This window comes from Salvelinus alpinus, chromosome 23 (genome assembly GCF_045679555.1).
Source record: "Salvelinus alpinus chromosome 23, SLU_Salpinus.1, whole genome shotgun sequence".
Classification (NCBI taxonomy): domain Eukaryota; kingdom Metazoa; phylum Chordata; class Actinopteri; order Salmoniformes; family Salmonidae; genus Salvelinus; species Salvelinus alpinus.
Window position 1 is genome coordinate 22,828,640 of NC_092108.1, and position 20,240 is coordinate 22,848,879.

At 41.5% G+C, this 20,240-nt stretch overlaps 1 protein-coding gene across 3 annotated transcripts in view; it reads right to left on the reverse strand.

Moving 5' to 3' along the window:
* Positions 1–2,022: 2,022 nt before the first annotated feature.
* The window catches only part of LOC139550594 (arf-GAP with GTPase, ANK repeat and PH domain-containing protein 3-like), a 262,197-nt gene continuing 243,979 nt past the window's right edge, over positions 2,023–20,240 (reverse strand). For all 3 annotated transcript variants that reach the window (XM_071361567.1, XM_071361566.1, XM_071361565.1), the window contains exons 17-18: positions 5,835–6,090; positions 2,023–5,496 (exon numbers count right to left, since the gene is read on the reverse strand). In XM_071361567.1, coding sequence (XP_071217668.1) covers positions 5,260–5,496; positions 5,835–6,090 — 493 coding nt within the window. In that variant the 3' untranslated portion in view covers positions 2,023–5,259. The remainder of the gene's footprint in view (positions 5,497–5,834; positions 6,091–20,240) is intronic.

The following is a 20,240-nucleotide window of genomic DNA, read 5'->3' on the forward strand; positions in this document are numbered from 1 at the left end:
CAAGGGAACTACGCCTGCAAAGCCCATCGCACACCGGCATAAGGTAAATCTGAATACAAACTACTGAGAAGTGCGTAGGAAAGTTGTGCATAGGAAAGGCGTTCATTTCCTAAGTCGGAATCGGCCCCCTTGTGAGTAGGTAGTGCAACACTTTACGGAGATTTTGAATGAATGTTTTCAAATATGTTCTCGTCAGATGTTTGTGTAGCCATCCATCAGAGGAAAACCCTCCTCTGCAATCTGGGAGGTGATTTGTCTGAGCCAAGGTGGGCGGCACAGAACACTCCTCTGTGTTTAGCTAACTCCTATGCAATAACAAAACAGGGTTCTGTTCAGTAGGGAGAAAACGTTTTGAAATTAAGTGAAACGAGGAGGTACTATCTGAAATTATCCAATTAGAAGACAGATTTTTGTGTTCACTTGTCCATATTGCCTTTCCTTAGCAAGTCACAGTATTGACTCATATTGTATAAGCTACTTTCTCAACTACGTGTGTGTGTGGTTGTGTGTGTGCGTGTGTGTGCGCGCTTGAGCATGCACGTGTGGTTGTATCACCATCTCAGTCTTTAAAGAAGAAAAGAAAGGCATGTAATAAGAGACAACAGAAGAGAAAACAGAGTTGGGGGAAGCGCAGAGCCGCCTGTATTTGCTGATAGCAGATTAGCTGAAAATAAGGAGTAGATTAGTGGTGTGCTTTGACTCCTCTTGACACAGACCTTTCACTTTCTCCCTCCGCGTCACGCTGCCTGACACTAAGCCTGGCTCTTTCTCTTAATTCTCCTTACCTGGAGGCTATTGGGACTGTTAATGGGGGGGGGGGGGGGGGGCACATGAGCAGGAAGTGGAGGGGTAGAGGGTGTAACTCACTTAGCCAAAGGACTGGCATAGGAAGGAAGCATCTGAGCTCTGCCACGTTCTGGTACACCTGAAACATAATTGTAACAATGGTATACACACTGATAACAATTGTACACACACGGGTGTAAAGTACTTAAGTAAAAAATACTTTAAAGTACTACTTAAGTAGTACTTTTATATTTATATTTTTGACCACTTTTACCTGACTAAAGAAAATAATGTACTTTTAACTCCATACATTCTCTCTGACAACCTATAGTACTCGTTACATTTTGAATGCTTAACAGGACAGGAAAATGGTCCAATTCACGTATTTATCAAGAGAACATCCTGATCATCCCTACTGTCAACCGCCTGTGTGATATACTGATATGGGGGACTCACTAAACACAAATGCTTCATTTGTAAATTATGTCTGAGTGTTGGAGTGTGCCCCTAACTGTCTGTAAATAAAGAAAAAACTAATAAATGGTGTCGTCTGGTTTGCCTAATATGAGGAATTTGACATGATTTATGCTTTTACTTTTGATACTTAAGTGTATTTTAGCAATTACATTTACTTTTGACTTTTACTGAAGTAATATTTTACTGGGTGACTTTCACTTTTACTTGAGTCATTTTCTATTAAGGTATCTTTACTTTTACTCAAGTATGACAATTGGGTACTTTTTCAACCACTGGGTACACACAATACACACCAATGGGCCATCCTCAGTGCCCCAACACTAATGCTCATTTGAAACACACCAACACAAGTGGGTTGTCTTCCCCTTCTAACTTCAATGGATCTGACTGATTGAGGCTGGCTAATGATCCTATATCCATGACTTGTATACTGTAGAATAATACTTTAAAATGTATTAAACCTGGATATTGAGACAGAATGTCATATATTGGCACATCACAGTATATCACACAGGCGGTTCAGATAGGAAGTGCCGTTAAGAAAATGGAGGACTTGTGTAAGACGGGAGTTTTCAATGTTGCCTTGGGAGTGGCACCATGTTTTAAGAGTGGTTACAATGTAAGCTTGTGCCTCACATGTTGCTAGTACATACATACATACATACATACATACATACATACATACATACATTCATAGATACATCACTTACACAAGTCATTTAAAGAAGATACAATGAGAGATGCAAAGAGAGAGACACATTTTATATTTTTTGTTATTTCCCAAATCCAGGAAAGGCTACATTGTTTTATTGGAGTGTTTGAATAGTTCAACAGTCAGCCAAGCGTCCAAGCACGCTGCAGGTAACTCTTTAGCTTTGACCTTTGTTTCACATTCTAAACGTAAACAGAGAAGAAAAAAATCACTGGAAAACAAAAAAACAATATTTACATACTGCATTATAAATATGTCAAATGTACATCATTATACACAGAGTACCTCAAATGGTCAGATAATGTAGATACATTGAGACCAAAGTACCTAAAAATATGCTTAAAAACAAAGAGGAAAAATTTAACAAGATATAAAAATAGGGTTGACAAGTCAAAAAGAGTGACCGGAAACTCAAATCTTTTCAATTGTTTGTCTGGAAGCTTGTCTGGTCATAGAGGATCTTGGACCCATATCTACAGTACATCCTGGGTGTGTCCGAAATGGTAATTAACCTTCTCCCTTATAGAGCACTACTTTTGACCAGGTCACGCATTGAGCTCTGATCAAACAGAGTGCACTATTTAGGGAATAGGGTGCCATGTCAGAACAGCCTGTCTTTGGGGGAAAACACTTTGCTTAGAATGAATAATGGTTATAGTCAGGCAACATTAAGAGCAGTGGGGAAGGGAAATATTACAAGAGTGAAAAAGGTACGATGGCATCAGGTAAGTATATACCGTAAACTATAAGAAATAATCTACTGCCGTATATCAGACATACTTGGAAATTTACTCAAGAATGAATTTAATTAAGTTGGTGCCATGGTGGTTTATACACATACTGTACACCTAAGGAAAAAAACAACTTGTCAATGTACCGTTATAACTTAAGGCTGTCTACAAGCTCTGGGCCAGTTCAGGACAACAGGGATGAAAGTGTATCCTGTATTTTACAGGTTATTCCTGATTGACCACATCTGGATTTTTAAATTTATTTAACCTTTATTTAACTAGGCAAGTCAGTTAAGAACAATTCTTATTTACAATGATGGCCTACCCCGGCCAAACCCAGACTATGCTGGGCCAATTGTGCGCCACCCTATGGGACTCCCAATCACAGTCGGATGTGATACAGCCTGGAATCGAACCAGGGACTGTAGTGACGCATCGTGCACTGAGATGCAGTGCCTTAGACCACTGCGCTACTCAGGAGCCCCATTGATATTCTGTGAGCTTCAATAAACTACAAATACAGAGGGAATACACCGAGCCAAGCTGGTTTAAATGATGTAATTCCAACCAGTTTACAACCAGATTGTAATATGGTTATACTGATATAATTCCAACCAGTTATGCCCGCTGGGAATCAACAAAACCATGTAGATAAAGTACCAGGGTTAATATGAAGAGCCTTTGCCCTGTAAACATAAACACCGCCATAGTAAAACTAAAGACCAGAAAACTGGGTTTTAATTTCAATCCTTAAAACAGCAGAAGAGCGAGGAAAAATACATGTCTCTATAGACTTTATGCCAATCTCACTTGAATATTCCTGTGGTCAAAGCCCTTCCTACTTTATCTTGTCTTGTCCTAAAACTGATATATACATATGATTTTATCATGAAGAATTACCATAGTGTCTCAAGTCATCGCAGCTTTTCTCTTCATCCCTTCTTGACCCGTTCAGTCACCATCTCCACAGTTTGACACTTGAATGTACTTGGTTAGGTCCATTGAGTAAGGATGGTTGGTTAAAGTCACGTCAGTTGGAGAGGAAATTACGACTCCAGAAGTCAAAGTTAATCCACAATGTTTCAGGATAAATCTTATAGGAGGAAGAGCTACTTTAGGTCTGTACACTTGAAAACATATTTTAGTCAAACAACTATAAATGTTAACCTTTTCTCCCAATGGTGTCCTTACACAGATTTACTCAATCACTTGCTCTCTCTCTTTCACTCACACACTCATACATAAGCACACGCACGCGCACGCACGCACACACACACACATACCACATAGTTCACAGCAACAACAGAAGAAATAGTATCATGAGTATCAATATACAGGGCCTTCGGCCACAGGAGGTGAACAGATATTCCATTACGCCTGTAGTAGTTAGAAAATTGGGTTAGGATATGTGATGTGTCAAGTAATTATCAACACTCTTCAACCCGTTCAGAAATTACTCCAACAAAGATGTCTTAATGATACAATTTCCTTCCTTCAATCATCCCTGTGAAAGATTTCTGATTGAAGAGGAATCTTTACAAAAAACATTCGGCCCGGTGCTCATAAAACAGACCCATCAATTCCCTTATAATGATGGATGATTTGTAAGGGCAACAAATGAATCACTTTACTATCTCCCAAAATTCTCCCATTGTGCAATAATTTCTTAAATCTCAAATTGTGGTTTAAACCTTTTGCCCCTAAGTAAAGTATTTCAATAATTTTCGATCTTCCATGTAGACATGCTTTTGTACATGAATGGCATGTCAAGAGTTTGATAGCTTAATAGTACCAATAATAACTGGGTCAAATAGAACCTTAATAATTGTGATATTGGTGGGACATGGATTATGGAGGACCTTACGTGTCGTAAACTCTATTACATTATCGATATTAATAGTTTCTTTCCTGTATGACTATGCATGGTATCACTTACCATGCGCTGTGCATCCAAAATAGAAGTTCCTTTTGAGTATCTAATGCAAGATGTTACGAAGGTGTTCATCTTTCTCCATGTAGGCATGGAAGCATGAATGGATGGAATTAGTCATTTCATATAACAGTCGAATAAAAACCCAGTCTGGCTCCAACAGATGAAGACCTGAAAGGAAATGTTTTAGTACAGAGTGGGGAGAGGTGAATACCAAAAACACAAAGAAATCTTGAGCCATTCATTTGGTTGATGCTTAATAACAATAACAAGCTTTAAAGCTGATCATGAACGTTTCTGACAGAGATGCACCTCTGTGGTGATGATATAAGAAAAACAACAAAACAAATACAATATACAATGTCCACCAGCTAAGCACCTCTCTCAGTGTCGTGGAATATCTCTATCCTGTCCATTGCGCCAACAACAACAAAACTCCACTGTCAGTTACTCAGTCTAGGTTACACAATATGAAGTAGAGTAAGAGGAGAATGAGGACTGGGCGCTGGGAAAGTAGTACGATCACTGGGTAGTCTATGGGGACACAGTATGTGTATGTTCAGGGGCCTTGGTGATCCGTGAGTCCGGTCAGATCCACTCCTGGGATCTGGGATCTCCACTCCTTACATGATACTGACACTGCGGTTGAGTTCACCGAGGGCGTTGTTATTGTTGACGTTAGGGTTAGGGTTAACATCGGGGTTTCTGCGGCTCATGTTAGGTGTGGTCAGGCTGCTGACGGGATCATTGGGGCAGCCGTGCTGGAGCAGGATGTCAGAACACTCCTGGCTTCCTGCCCGCCGGGCGCAGGACAGCGGCGTCTGGCCGCGCGCGTCCCGACTCTTCACATCCACACCATACTGAGGGAACAGAGGAGAAGTGTGAGGAGGAGGAGGAGGAGGAGGAGGAGGAGGAGGAGGAGGAGGAGGAGAAGAAGAAGTGGACTGGACAGAGAGAGGTGTAGTTGACATTGTGTTCTAGCTAGTTCAGTATATTGTTTGATTCTCACAAAGCACTCCATTTTCATCCACAGCCAAGAGTTTTTCCTGGTCATGTCACATGCTCAGAACATACTCCTGGCCCTGACCATAACATTTCCCCCATCTATTTAACTCATTCAACCTTTATTCAACCAAGAAGATAATTCATCTTTAATCAAGATTGAAAACAATCCTCTCTCGAAGCCCAACCTACTCACCCAGATGAGAAGCTGGGTGATGACCACATTGGCCATTGCGCAGGACAGGTGCAGGGCAGTGCGTCCGTCCCCGTCCCCGTACGTCTCGTTGACCTCCTCCTTGGTGCCGTGGGCCAGCAGCAGCACCACCAGCCTCAGGTCGTCCTCCACCACAGCCCGAAGCAGCTGCTGCCCCAGGGGCACGTCCGACTGGGGGACATCCATAAGGAACAGCTTCTGTTCATACTTTGCCCGGATCCAACGCTCCCTCTCCTCCCTGGGGTAGGACACAGAGAGATGACATCGGGGGTTAAAGAAGGTCAGTGAGGTTACAGAGGATCGAAAAACAAGGAACAATAATACAAATGTGTCCAGATCTCTCTATTGAGGCTTACATCAAATTGTAGTGATTTGCTTTTTTTTAAATTTATTTTTACATTTTATGAAAGTACAGACTCCGTCTTCAAAGTGGTATATCATACACTGTAGTTGGAGGAAAGTTATGCTGCTTTAAAAGTTGATAAACTTGTTATCCCACTTAAGAGACAAGTAGGAGAAAATGCCCTTCGAAAGTTTTGATGAGATTTTCACACTTCCTAGAGAGCTCTTCTTTGTTTAAACCCATTCAGCATCGCTCACACCCTCTTGAACTTTAGCCTCACCCACCCACACATGTAAACGCATGTGAGTCAGCATGGCATTGTCCTCCAGAAAGCAGTCTCTCTACTTAAACCCAGCTAAATTCAGGGCAACAATATTTTTGAGAGCTGTAGCAACACTTTTGCAGTGCATATTTCCAAAAATGTGCGGTAGCAAAGATGATCTATATTCTGACCAGGGAAGCCTCCATTCTGTTATAGACAGAATTCTGTGACAAACCAATCATCTTTCGGCATGTCCAACCACTCCATTATCTCAGCCAATCATGACTAGCCAGGAAGGATCCTTTCTTTCTCCCTGTATAGCTCAGTACTCTCTCCTTGACTAAACTAGGCTCATCATTTCACATTGTTATTCCTATTTACAGATGCCATACTCAGATGCCATAGAGTATGTAATTAAGGCACATGAATGTTCACATGTTCAAAAAGGCATTTCTGATTGAAACAATTATAATAATTCAAAATGGGATTTTCAATTAAATAACTAGATATTTGTATTATAAAGCTATGATAAGCCTTCATAAAAAGACCTTCTTTGATCGTGTGGGTCGAAGGATATGCTGGCAGGCTTTAGAGCAACTGCATTTCGCAGCACTCAGAGCCTAGACCACATCCGACCACTGCAGTGGGATGTCTTATTAAGATCAATCCTAACCCTCACTCCATTGTCTCAAGCATGTATTTTCTCTAATATGAAGCCTAGTGTAGCCTCTGAGTGTCAGGACACTGACGATGGAAGGGCTCAGTGGAGGGGTCAGATGCTGAAACTGTATCCCACCTCCACTGATAATCGTCTGCAGCAGGAGGGTTACAGTCTAGCCAGCTATCTAAAGGTTACACATTGTGAACAGCATGTCTGCTGTGGACAATACAGGACAGGAGGAGAGAGGGACATGTTTTTATCAGCGCTGTCAGCCGTCAGTCTGAACTGGATAACTGGTGGAACCCCCACAAAGGAGGCAACCAGCGCCTGGGCCCTGGCCTCCCCTGGGGTGCCCGGGATGGGAGGCCGATCGATGGGCCTGAATGGCAGTCAGAGAGGGGGACTGGAGCTGGGGTTGGGGCTCCTTCAGTTATAGAGCCAGAGAATGGAGAAGAGAAGAGGAGGGCTACATCTCCCTCCATTCACTGCCAGTCAGACTTCTATCTCTCTATCACTCTACATCTTCAATCTCGACCCCCCCAGTTCTCTTTTCTCCCTCCCACACACAAACCGTCAAATCATCCCAAAAATTAAAATCAATACAGTGAATAGCTGGGCATGCTCAGTGTGGCTCTGACCCTGCGACCCCGTCGGGCAGAGTGATAAGGGAAGTAGAAAGGGGCTGTTGTTTGGGAGTCTGGGTGAGTGACAGAGAGAAGAGGCTCACACTGATAGGGGCAAACGACTCTGTCGCTGGTTGGAGTGACAAGGATCCCCCAGGACACTGACTGTCTGCTAACCAGTCTGTATGGACACTAACGCCACATCACTCAGCACAAAGTCAGTCACTAGGCCTAGATAGCAGTCTAATTCACCTCAATCACAAATAGCTTGTGGCAATGCGCCGTGATAGAATGACGCCATCTGTCGGAAGACAATGTTTAATTGCTAAATTGTAATTATTTCGCCACTATGGCCTATTTATTGCCTTACCTCCCTAATCTTACTACATTTGCACACACTGTATATAGACTTTTCTATTGTGTTATTGACTGTATGATTGTTTATCCCATGTGTAACTGTGTTGTTTGTGTCGCAATGCTTTGCTCTATGTTGGCCAGGTCGCAGTTGTAAATGAGAACTTGTTCTCAACTGGCCTACCTGGTTAAATAAAAATAAAAACGTTTTAAAAAATCTGCCAGGCCCACTATACACAGCACTCCATTTCAGCAGCTTCAGCCTTAACTACAGGGGCGAATTAGCCTCTATTCTCTACTGACGGGCCTGGCCCACCATACAGCTGCCTTTGTCAGCCTCCGCAAAGAATTTGATGAACTGCTAAAGCCACTCAGCCTGGCAGATAAAAGAGTCACCCTGAACTCTCTCACTGTCCTTTACTCATTAAAGGATTGCTAATTGCACTGACAGAACAGAAATTGTTTTATGTTGAGTGCAGGGTCCATTAACACTTCACTTAACGGTTTAAGTTAAGTTTTACTAGTTCTTACGCAATTCTTCAAATTAGCTCAGTGCTACAGGAATAGCACTAAACTTGCCTTATGACTTCCTATAGTGAACATTCAAAAACGAAAAAAGGACATTTTCTTAAGGATGGGGGTGCTATGAAAGCAACAATGTAACCCTAATGGCAGGAGATTGGAGCGATGTAAGCCCTCCATCAAACCCTAGTCTGTCATTATATATGGACAAGGCTATTAGAAGATCAATGGGAACACAGAACCAGTGGATTGCTCTGGGTAGGAGGCTGACAGCCCATCCCACCCCCCTGGTTTCCACTTTCCACCACAGGAACCAAGGCCGAAGATCAAGTAAGTGTGAAAACTTCATGAATATCTGATCGATTTTGGGTAATTGTCTGAACAAATATACTACCAAATTTTGTTTGGGTAAATTAGGAATTTGTGATGAAGTCAAACAGAGTGGTTGGTCAAAGTTTTCTTCTGAGAGCTAACCCACTGAATGAATGCCAGATCGGGGGAGGAGAACACAGTGAATTGACATGAGCTAAATGAGGCAGAAAGTTAGCACCAGGACGTGAAACAAAAAGGCTGAGAACCATTAACAAGATGTCAACGTATTCACAAAGCAGTCTCAAAGTACAAGAGCTGATCTGGAATCAGGTCCTCCCCTGTAGAATCTTGTTCATTATGATCTAAAAGGCAAAACTGATCCTATAGCCTCTTTGTGAATACAGGCCTTGAAGCCGCAAAATCAGCCTAACATATTTCCAAAAAGACCTCAATCCCAGTACTTCAGGTCCAAATGCAACCACACTAGTACTTTAAAGAGTTCTGTTCAAGAAAATGGAAAGCACCCGGCCAGACCAGTGGTGGGGACTCAAATTCCTTAGCTGCTACACCACTTGAAAGGTAGAGTGTGAAAGGAAGTGAAATGGTAATCCCGCCTCCGTCTTTTGTTTGAAATAGAACAACAATCCAAACAGAGGTAGGGTTTAGTCAGTCAGGGGGAAAGCCGAGACCCTTGAAAAGGACACTTCCTCTCTGCAGGAGGAAGAAAAATAAAATCAGCAAATTTAGCATGTCAAAGAGGGAGTAGAAAATAGAGGGAGAAAGAGAGGAGATAGAGAGTGAACTTTCTCAGCAGGGCATGATATTCAGGAAATCAAGCCAATCGTTACCTTTGACTGACACACACACACACACACACACACACACACACACACACACACACACACACACACACACACACACACACACACACACACACACACACACACACACACACACACGCACACACAGCTTTCCCCACCTTTGCGCAAATACAATACTCGCACCAAATTCCTCTGTTGCTTTGGGGACAGAGGAGACTTGTAGAAAAGAGAGTGAGAGCAAAGACCTCAATGAAAACCTCTGATTTTGTCTCTATCAATGATAAAGCATTAGTGCTTGGTGCAGCATTAATTTCCTCAGTCATTAAGTGTTATATCAAATCAAATCACATCTTATTTGTCACATACACATGGTTAGCAGATGTTAATGCGAGTGTAGCAAAATGCTTGCGCTTCTAGTTCCGACAATGCAGTAATAACCAACGAGTAATCTAACCTAACAATTCCACAACTACTACCTTATACACACAAGTGTAAAGGGATAAAGAATATGTACATAAAGATATATGAATGAGTGATGGTACAGAACGGCATAGGGAAGATGCAGTAGATAGTATAGAGTACAGTATATACATATGAGATGAGTAATGTAGGGTATATAAACATAAAGTGGCATAGTTCAAAGTGGCTAGTGATACATGTATTACATAAAGATGGCAAGATGCAGTAGATGATATAGAGTACAGTATATGCATATACAGTACATATGAGATGAGTAATGTAGGGTATGTAAACATTATATTAAGTGGCATTGTTTAAAGTGGCTAGTGATACATTTTTAAATACATTTCCATCAATTCCCATTATTAAAGTGGCTGGAGTTGAGTCAGTATGTTGGCAGCGGCCACTAAATGTTAGTGGTGGCTGTTTAACAGTCTGATGGCCTTGAGATAGAAGCTGTTTTTCAGTCTCTCGGTCCCTGCTTTGATGCACCTGTACTGACCTCGCCTTCTGTATGATAGCGGGGTGAACAGGCAGTGGCTCGGGTGGTTGTTGTCCTTGATGATCTTTATGGCCTTCCTGTGACATCGGGTGGTGTAGGTGTCCTGGAGGGCAGGTAGTTTGCCCCTGGTGATGCGTTGTGCAGACCTCACTACCCTCTGGAGAGCCTTACGGTTGTGGGCGGAGCAGTTGCCGTACCAGGCGGTGATACAGCCCGACAGGATGCTCTCGATTGTGCATCTGTAGAAGTTTGTGAGTGCTTTTGGTGACAAGCCGAATTTCTTCAGCCTCCTGAGGTTGAAGAGGCGCTGCTGCGCCTTCTTCACAACGCTGTCTGTGTGGGTAGACCAATTCAGTTTGTCCGTGATGTGTACACCGAGGAACTTAAAACTTACTACCCTCTCCACTACTGTCCCGTCGATGTGGATAGGGGGGTGCTCCCTCTGCTGTTTCCTGAAGTCCACAATCATCTCCTTTGTTTTGTTGACGTTGAGTGTGAGGTTATTTTCCTGACACCACACTCCGAGGGCCCTCACCTCCTCCCTGTAGGCCGTCTCGTCGTTGTTGGTAATCAAGCCTACCACAGTAGTGTCGTCCGCGAACTTGATGATTGAGTTGGAGGCGTGCATGGCCACGCAGTCGTGGATGAACAGGGAGTACAGGAGAGGGCTCAGAACGCACCCTTGTGGGCCCCAGTGTTGAGGATCAGCGGGGTGGAGATGTTGTTCACCACCTGGGGGCGGCCCGTCAGGAAGTCCAGTACACAGTTGCACAGGGCGGGGTCGAGACCCAGGGTCTCGAGCTTGATGACGAGTTTGGAGGGTACTATGGTGTTAAATGCTGAGCTGTAGTCGATGAACAGCATTCTCACATAGTTATTCCTCTTGTCCAGATGGGTTAGGGCAGTGTGCAGTGTGGTTGCGATTGCGTCGTCTGTGGACCTGTGTGCAGTGATGATAGTTTATTTACCTTATAGCTGACCTTTGTTTCAAAAGTTTAGTCTAAAGTCACAGAGGGTCTCTCATAAGACCAAAATAAACGGTACAATAGGATGTTAGATTCTGCTTGTTAGTTCCTGAGCTGAGCAAAGGATTCTGACCTCCACATAATTAAGTGGCAAATGGCGGAATGATTCTCCTCAACCCAGCCCACAGAGTCAACAACACATGACTGGATCCACATAAAGGGGAACAAACAAGGATAATTAGTCAAGCTCCAAAGACAAAGCCAAATAGGGATTTATTGGGGGAAAGAGACTGAGGCAGATGGGGTGGGACCATGGTAGCATTGTGTAAAGTGTCAGTGAATAGGCAAGACCAGAGAATGACCAATCCAGGCCTCCTCTAATAAAGGTACCATTGATTGGTCCACACATTAAGGGAGGAATCAGGATGCCCCCCCCCCCCCAAACAATCTGGGTAACTCTCCCCACACCCCTCCTCCCTGCTCCTCAACTTTCAAATCAAATAGATGCACAGAGAGAGAAGGAGTGGTGGAGGGGGGGACTAGGCAATCTAAACACCTCTCACAGTGGGAGGGGGCGGCCTGTATAGGAGCGATTCCCATGCAACAGCCGGCAGTTTCACTAACACATATTGAGAGAGAGAGAGAGGAATGCTATTAGGCCCTAAAGAAAAAGTACACAGAGGCAGAATACCTGACCACTGTGACCCAAAATTAAGGAAAGCTTTAACTATGAACAGACTCAGTGAACATAGCCTTGCTATTGAGAGAGACCGCTGTAGGCAGACCTGGCTCTTGAGATAAGCTATGTGCACACTGCCCACAAAAGTTAGTGGAAACTGAGCTGCACTTCATAACCTTCTGCCAAATGTACGACCATATTAGAGACACATATTTCCCTCAGATTACATAGACCCACAAAGAATTCGAAAACATGTCCAAATTTGATAAACTCCCATGTCTATTAGGTGAAATAGCACAGTGTGCAATCACAGTAGCAATATTTGTGACCTGTTGCCACAAGAAAAGGGCAACCAGTGAACAACAAACACCATTGTAAATACATACTATATTTATCTGTCGATTTATTTTCCCTTTCATACTTTTACTTTTTTCTTTTACTTCAAAAGTTTGGATTTGAAATCAAACAATGACTGAGGTTAAAGTGCAGACTGTCAGCTTTAATTTGAGCGTGTTTTCATCCATACAGGGTGAATCATGTAGAATTTACAGCAGTTTTGTACATAGGCCCCCCATTTTAGGGGAGAAATGGTATTGGGATAAATTCCCTCATATGTCTATTAAAAGTAGTAAACAGTTTAGTATTTGGTCCCATATTCCTAGCACGCAATGATTACATCAAGCTTGTGACTCTACAAACTTGTTGGATGCACTTGCTGTTTGATTTAGTTGTGTTTCAGATCATTTTGTTCCTAATAGAAATTAATGGTAAATATTTTATTTTATTGTACCATAGGCAAGTCAGTTAAGAACAAATTCTTATTTACAATGACGGCCTAGGAAAAGTGGGTTAACTGCCTAGTTCAGGGACAGAAAGACAGATTTTTACCTTGTCAGCTCGGAGATTTGATCTAGCGGTTACTGGCCCAACGCTCTAACCACTAGGCTACCAGCCGCCCATAATGCATTTACATTTTAGTCATTTAGCAGACGCTCTTATCCAGAGTGATTTACAGTAATGAGTGCATACATTTTTCGTACGGGAATCGAACCCACAACCCTGGCATTGCAAGCGCCATACTCTACCAACCGCCACACGGACGATAGTGTCCTTTTAGAGTCACTTTTATTGTAAATAAGAATATAATATGTTTCTAAACATTTCTACATGAATGTGGATGCCATGATTACGGATAATCCTTAATGAATGGTGAATAATGACGAGTGAGAAAGTTACAGACGCACAAATATCACGCTAACCTCCCGTTATTGTAATGGGGAGAGGTTAGCATGTCTTGGGGGTATGATATTTGTGCGTCCTCACTCTTCATTATTATTATTATTCACAATTTATTCGGGATTATCTGTAATAATGGTAGCATCCACATTAATGTAGAAGTGTTTAGAAACATATTCTATTCTTATTTACAATAAAAAGTGACTACAAAATGACACAATACATTCCTTACCATTCATTTCTATTGCGAACAAAATAATCTGAAACACAACCAAAACAAACAGCAAATGCACTCAACAAATTTGTAGAGGCACAAGCTTCTACAAAAAGTCATTGCGTGCTACGAATATGGGACCAAATATGTAACTTTTAACTACTTCAATACACATAATATCTGCGTTTAGTTTTTTTGCCTGTAATTTGTGGAACAATCTGCAGAGTTCAGTGCAGTTACATGTGCTGGTGCCACTCAGGCAGTTTACATGATTGATTGAGGACCTCTATGTAGTTGAATGTGATTGTTTTTTAAAGATGTTTATTTTGTTATTGTGTGCTGAATTATATTGTTTTTTACATATATACGTATATTTTATTATTCTGTTTTTATTGTAATGTATACAGGGCTTTCTTGTAAAATAGATTTTTGATCTCAATGTGACTCAATGTTTAAATAAAGGTTAAATAAATAAAAAAATAAGTGAATTTGTCCCAATACTTTTGCTCCCCTAAAATTGTTTGATTTCAAATCCAAACTTTTGGAGTATAGAGCCAAAAGCAGAAAAAATGCCTCACTGTCCCAATAACTACAGAGGGCATTGTATTTGCACATTGCTACAACACTGTCTGTACACAGTAAAAACTGGAGAAAGTAGTCAAATGAAATCATTTTAGAGTGTAATTATTACCAGCGACCGCTAGAGTGGGAGCAAAAATACAGATTAAATTCTATTGGAGTAAAACAGCATGACCACAATCACTAATGTTGGTTCAATTTAGATTTTGCCGTCATTGTCCATTTGCAAGTGTCTCGCGAATGGAAAGAGTAGACAAATCAAGAGCGAGGATCCGCCGAACATCAAAGTCATTCACAGAACCACAGAATTTCTTCATTTCTATACTTAATTAGAATTCCAGGTAAGTTCACTGTTATTGGTTAACTTTGTGTGCAAATTAAAACTGTTGAGCAACATTACAGCTAGCTAGCATTGTAGTGTAGGCTTACTGTTACTGCACGATTTGCATAGTCAGATGCTAATAGCTAGAGCTAATTAGCTAGCTAGCTACAGTAACATTAAGTTATACCACTTTTAGTGGTTCATGGACAGTATGTACACCCGATGGATCAGTGCATCACCTGTTTTAAATTTTCAACAGAGCGCTATTAGCTATTATCAGTAGCTAGCGGACTTTACTGACTACTGCCAGCAGGTTAGTCAGTGCAACATGTGTTTTACTCTGAAAAGCGAGCTGTTAGCAGACAGTTAGCGGCAGTTGGTCTGTGCTACATGTATGTTTCACTCAAGTTTAGAGCTATTAGACAGTTTTTAGCTGCAGTTTGGTCGGTGTGACACGTGCGTTTTACTCTGAACAGAGCTGATGGACAGTTTTAGAGCAGTTTGGTCGATGTGACACCTGTATTTTACTCTGAACAGAGCTGATGGACAGTTTTAGAGCAGTTTGGTCGGTGCGACACCTGTATTTTACTCTGAACAGAGCTGATGGACAGTTTTAGAGCAGTTTGGTCGATGTGACACCTGTATTTTACTCTGAACAGAGCTGATGGACAGTTTTAGAGCAGTTTGGTCGGTGTGACACCTGTATTTTACTCTGAACAGAGCTGATGGACAGTTTTAGAGCAGTTTGGTCGATGTGACACATGTATTTTACTCTGAACAGAGCTGATGGACAGTTTTAGAGCAGTTTGGTCGGTGTGACACCTGTATTTTACTCTGAACAGAGCTGATGGACAGTTTTAGAGCAGTTTGGTCGGTGTGACACCTGTATTTTACTCTGAACAGAGCTGATGGACAGTTTTAGAGCAGTTTGGTCGGTGTGACACCTGTATTTTACTCTGAACAGAGCTGATGGACAGTTTTAGAGCAGTTTGGTCGATGCGACACCTGTATTTTACTCTGAACAGAGCTGATGGACAGTTTTAGAGCAGTTTGGTCGGTGTGACACCTGTATTTTACTCTGAACAGAGCTGATGGACAGTTTTAGAGCAGTTTGGTCGGTGTGACACCTGTATTTTACTCTGAACAGAGCTGATGGACAGTTTTAGAGCAGTTTGGTCGATGCGACACCTGTATTTTACTCTGAACAGAGCTGATGGACAGTTTTAGAGCAGTTTGGTCGGTGTGACACCTGTATTTTACTCTGAACAGAGCTGATGGACAGTTTTAGAGCAGTTTGGTCGATGTGACACCTGTATTTTACTCTGAACAGAGCTGATGGACAGTTTTAGAGCAGTTTGGTCGGTGCGACACCTGTATTTTACTCTGAACAGAGCTGATGGACAGTTTTAGAGCAGTTTGGTCGATGTGACACCTGTATTTTACTCTGAACAGAGCTGATGGACAGTTTTAGAGCAGTTTGGTCGGTGCGACACCTGTATTTTACTCTGAACAGAGCTGATGGACAGTTTTAGAGCAGTTTGGTCGATGCGACACCTGTATTTTACTCTGAACAGAGCTGATGGACAGTTTTAGAGCAGTTTGGTCGATGTGACACCTGTATTTTACTCTGAACAGAGCTGATGGACAGTTTTAGAGCAGTTTGGTCGATGTGACACCTGTATTTTACTCTGAACAGAGCTGATGGACAGTTTTAGAGCAGTTTGGTCGATGCAACACCTGTATTTTACTCTGAACAGAGCTGATGGACAGTTTTAGAGCAGTTTGGTCGATGTGACACGTGCGTTTTACTCTGAACTTTAGAGCTAGACAATTTTTAGCTGCTGTTTGGTCGGTAAGACACGTGCGTTTTACTCTGAAAAGAGAGCTGTTAGTAGACAGTATTTAGCGACAGGCAGGTCGATGCAACACGTATGTTTTACTCTAAACAGAGCACTGCTCTCTTGTAATTTCTGCAAATTTGTATTAATGCAATTTAAATTAACTTTTTTTTCTTGTCATCAAGGATGCAGGCTGTACGCGTGAAGTACAGGGATTTTCAAAAGTACATTTGCTACGAGGGGCAACTAACCTTCAAATCCTTTTTGGATTGTGGTGAGTGAAAAGTTTCAAATTTCACACAATATCCTATGGAACAACATACTTATACTGACACACTTTAAATATACTTACCTTATATTTTGTGTTAAATTGATTGCCGATTTCCTTGCTGATAATGAATAAAAAGGAAACTTGCGCCTCCCTAAATCACAGATCAGTCAAAGATTGGTTTATGTTTTGGGAGTTGTCTTATTATGCTCATCTGTAGCTGCGCTCATTGTCTTTGCCAGTCATTAATGGTTTTAAATAAGTGATACAACATTTGCATGCCTCTACAATCTCAGTGTTGATAGCTATCTGTGGTGTATTGCTATAATACTCAGACTGCTGTTATAATAATTCAGTACGTGGCAGTAGTAGACAGCCTGTAGACTGCATATAATTGGAATTGACGTGGAAAGGAGCACTAAACCAGTTTTGGGGTTATGATGTTGACCTCTTGATTTCTGTCTTCTGTTCTGGTTTTTCTCTAAAAATACACAACATATTTAATGAATAAGGCTGTGCAATCTTGTTTTGTCTTCACAGTTGCCAATAAATTTGACATTCCAACCTTAGACTTAAAAGTCTATGATGAATCGAAGACTGAAGTTGATGAGGTGTTTGAGTTTCTTCTTAAGAAACAAGACCTTGGTGTGCTGGAGATTTGTTTACCCCAAGACCCAAATCCTGATGGTGAGTTGCTTATTAGCTTAGAGCTTCACATTCATCCATACAGTCCTGGCTAGCCTAACACATGTTCTGAATATGTACGACAAGCAGATATATCTGCTGATTTCTTTTCTCATTTTGATATTTTAAAATGATCTTTGTTTCTGTGCTCACCTCTCCCACCCCTTTTAGAACAGTAGTGGGCCTAATCAATTCAAAATGTTACATTTTTGCATTCCCTTTGTCATTAACAAAAGTCCTCTAATCATAATAATGGATGTTTCCACCTAAATTGTGTTATAATTACAGTGTTAATCACACCAGTTAAATGTTAACATGATTGCTAGATTCGTTGAGCTCCTCTGCAAGCAGCTCCTTATCAAAATACAGTGGAGACAATGAGGGGGACTCCAGTGACACCATTATATTGCAGCAGAGTCCTGCTACAAGAAAGACAGCTAAGGATAATCGTCTATCTCATGTAATACTGAACATTTCCAGTTTAAACAAATGCCAAACTTGAAGATTGATTGATAAATTACATCAATGAAAGTTGTGAAAGGGTGATCATGGTGTGTTTTATTATACTTGCTATTTCATTGCTGTTTTAAAAGTGTTAGTGTGTTCCTTTTTTAAATGACTCCGACTTAGATGATTGAAGACATTCTGAAGAACAAACCTGGAGGAGAGAGGATCATGGATGAGTATGCTCGGACAAAAAGCCTAACAGATAGCAGAAGACGCGATATGGTCAAGATATTGGTTGCACAAATGACAAGTGAACATGGGTATATGTCATATACTCATTACATACCTTACCACCTAACAAAATGTTTAGCAGACGTTGTGATTTACACATCAATACTTTTGTTTGGAACTCAAACAGTAAAGTGTGTGTGTGTCTAGGGCAAGTCCTTAAGGCGTGTTAAAGAGGACAATGCAAAGGGCATCATTGCCTTGTTCCCATACCTGGCCGATCCTAGGAGCAAGGTTATGTAAGTACATTAAAACCGAAGTCTAACCTTTTTAACTCTCTGGGACTCTTACACCTTGATTTTTTTTCAGAATGTCAATATTTAAAATGTTGTTTTACTGTTTGGTGATGTTTTTATTTAAACTAAAGATCTGTTAACATGTCTGTATGCCCACCATCTCTGCCGTCTCTCCTAAGCTCAACTCTGGTGTTATAAAAGCCCAGTTAAGTTCTGCACTGCGAGGGTCAGACCTGTTGATGGAGCAAATCTTCATCTATGGGCGCATCTGTAGTTTTAAGGATAAAAATGTATATGAAGCTATTTTAACCTGCTCACTCAAACCGAATTATACTTTACTTTAGGAGCAGTATTACAATGCAGAAGATGGGAGTGGATATCTAGCATGGAGACTGACATTTGTTCAAAGGGAAGCATCAGAGGGACGACAGAAGACCATGCGTCAGTCACTGACGTGTAAGTGATTTTGATTGTTGTTAGTCTCATTCATGACACATGACCAGAGAATAATTGTATGTGAACAGCTGTATAAGCAAGTGTTTCTTAGTCTCTTACCCTTTTAGTATTTCTTAGTATTAATTCTGTTTCTGAGTCAAATAAATCCTACTTTTCATCTGGTGACATAACTGCATGCATGGCCATCCTTGCAGAGTTTCTTATGACACAATACTGTATACTTGTATAGAGCAGACAAACCCAGTAATCTGTAACGTTTCACCATGTTACAGGTGGTCCAACAGCTGATAGACCCCTTCAGAGAGGAAAACTGTCCAACAACAGACAGCCTGGGTTGTGACGCCATTGCACTGATGAAGCATAAAGCTGATGAAGCAATTGTAAAGGAGAAGATGAAGTAGACCTTCTACCTATCGCCAAAAGATGGTTCATGACCCAGTGAAGTCCTCTGAAATATTCACAGCGTTTCCAAGATTCCAAGACATAGCATGAATGGTATGTGGATCTTCGACTGCCTTGCCTTGAAACTGTCAGGACAATTGTGTTCTGTTCTACAACAGTCTGATTTGGACTGTGATATATTACATGACGATAGTGCCACACCATAATGTTTACTGTTCTGTCTTGACCGATTCCATCTTGTCTGCAGATTGAGCAAGATTTTAGTCTGATGTTTGGTGATGCAACCTCTGCAAAGTTCCTGGAGAAGTGGCCGACTCTCTACAAGCAGGAAGTCATTGACCAAAGCCGTGGCCTCACACAGACAGGCGACCTGCAAGACCTGGTTCAAAATGCTGAATCCATAACAGAAGTGGAAAATGGTATGCTGGAATAAAATGATTATACTAATGGAAGGGAGCAATATTTTTGAAAGCAAAATGGAATGATGTAACTTTCAGTGAAAATGTGTACTTTCAGGATGGGACAGTGACATGTCATCCATTTTGGTCCTTGTCCACCTTCTGCCACAGTCACCTCATGGCCGCAAGAGACCAGGAAAAATCTCAGCCAGACACGCCAGTGACCACATTGTGAAGTTTATCTAGGTGAGGTTACAGTTGACTGTTCTGTTCCAATTCCTAATCCTAATAACTACTTTTAAGATTAGGGACAAATCATGGTAAGATCATGTGTAGCTGTAATTGACATTTTCCCAAACTGTTTGCGAACAGTGACTAATTTTAATAGCACACTAATGAAGTTCTTGTGTCACAGACTGGGAACAGCATCCAGGGGCATCTGGAGAGAATCATGAAAAGCCTTCAACCCTATCTGCTTGCTGTGGGGACCCAGAGGAGTGTGATTCACAAGTACTTC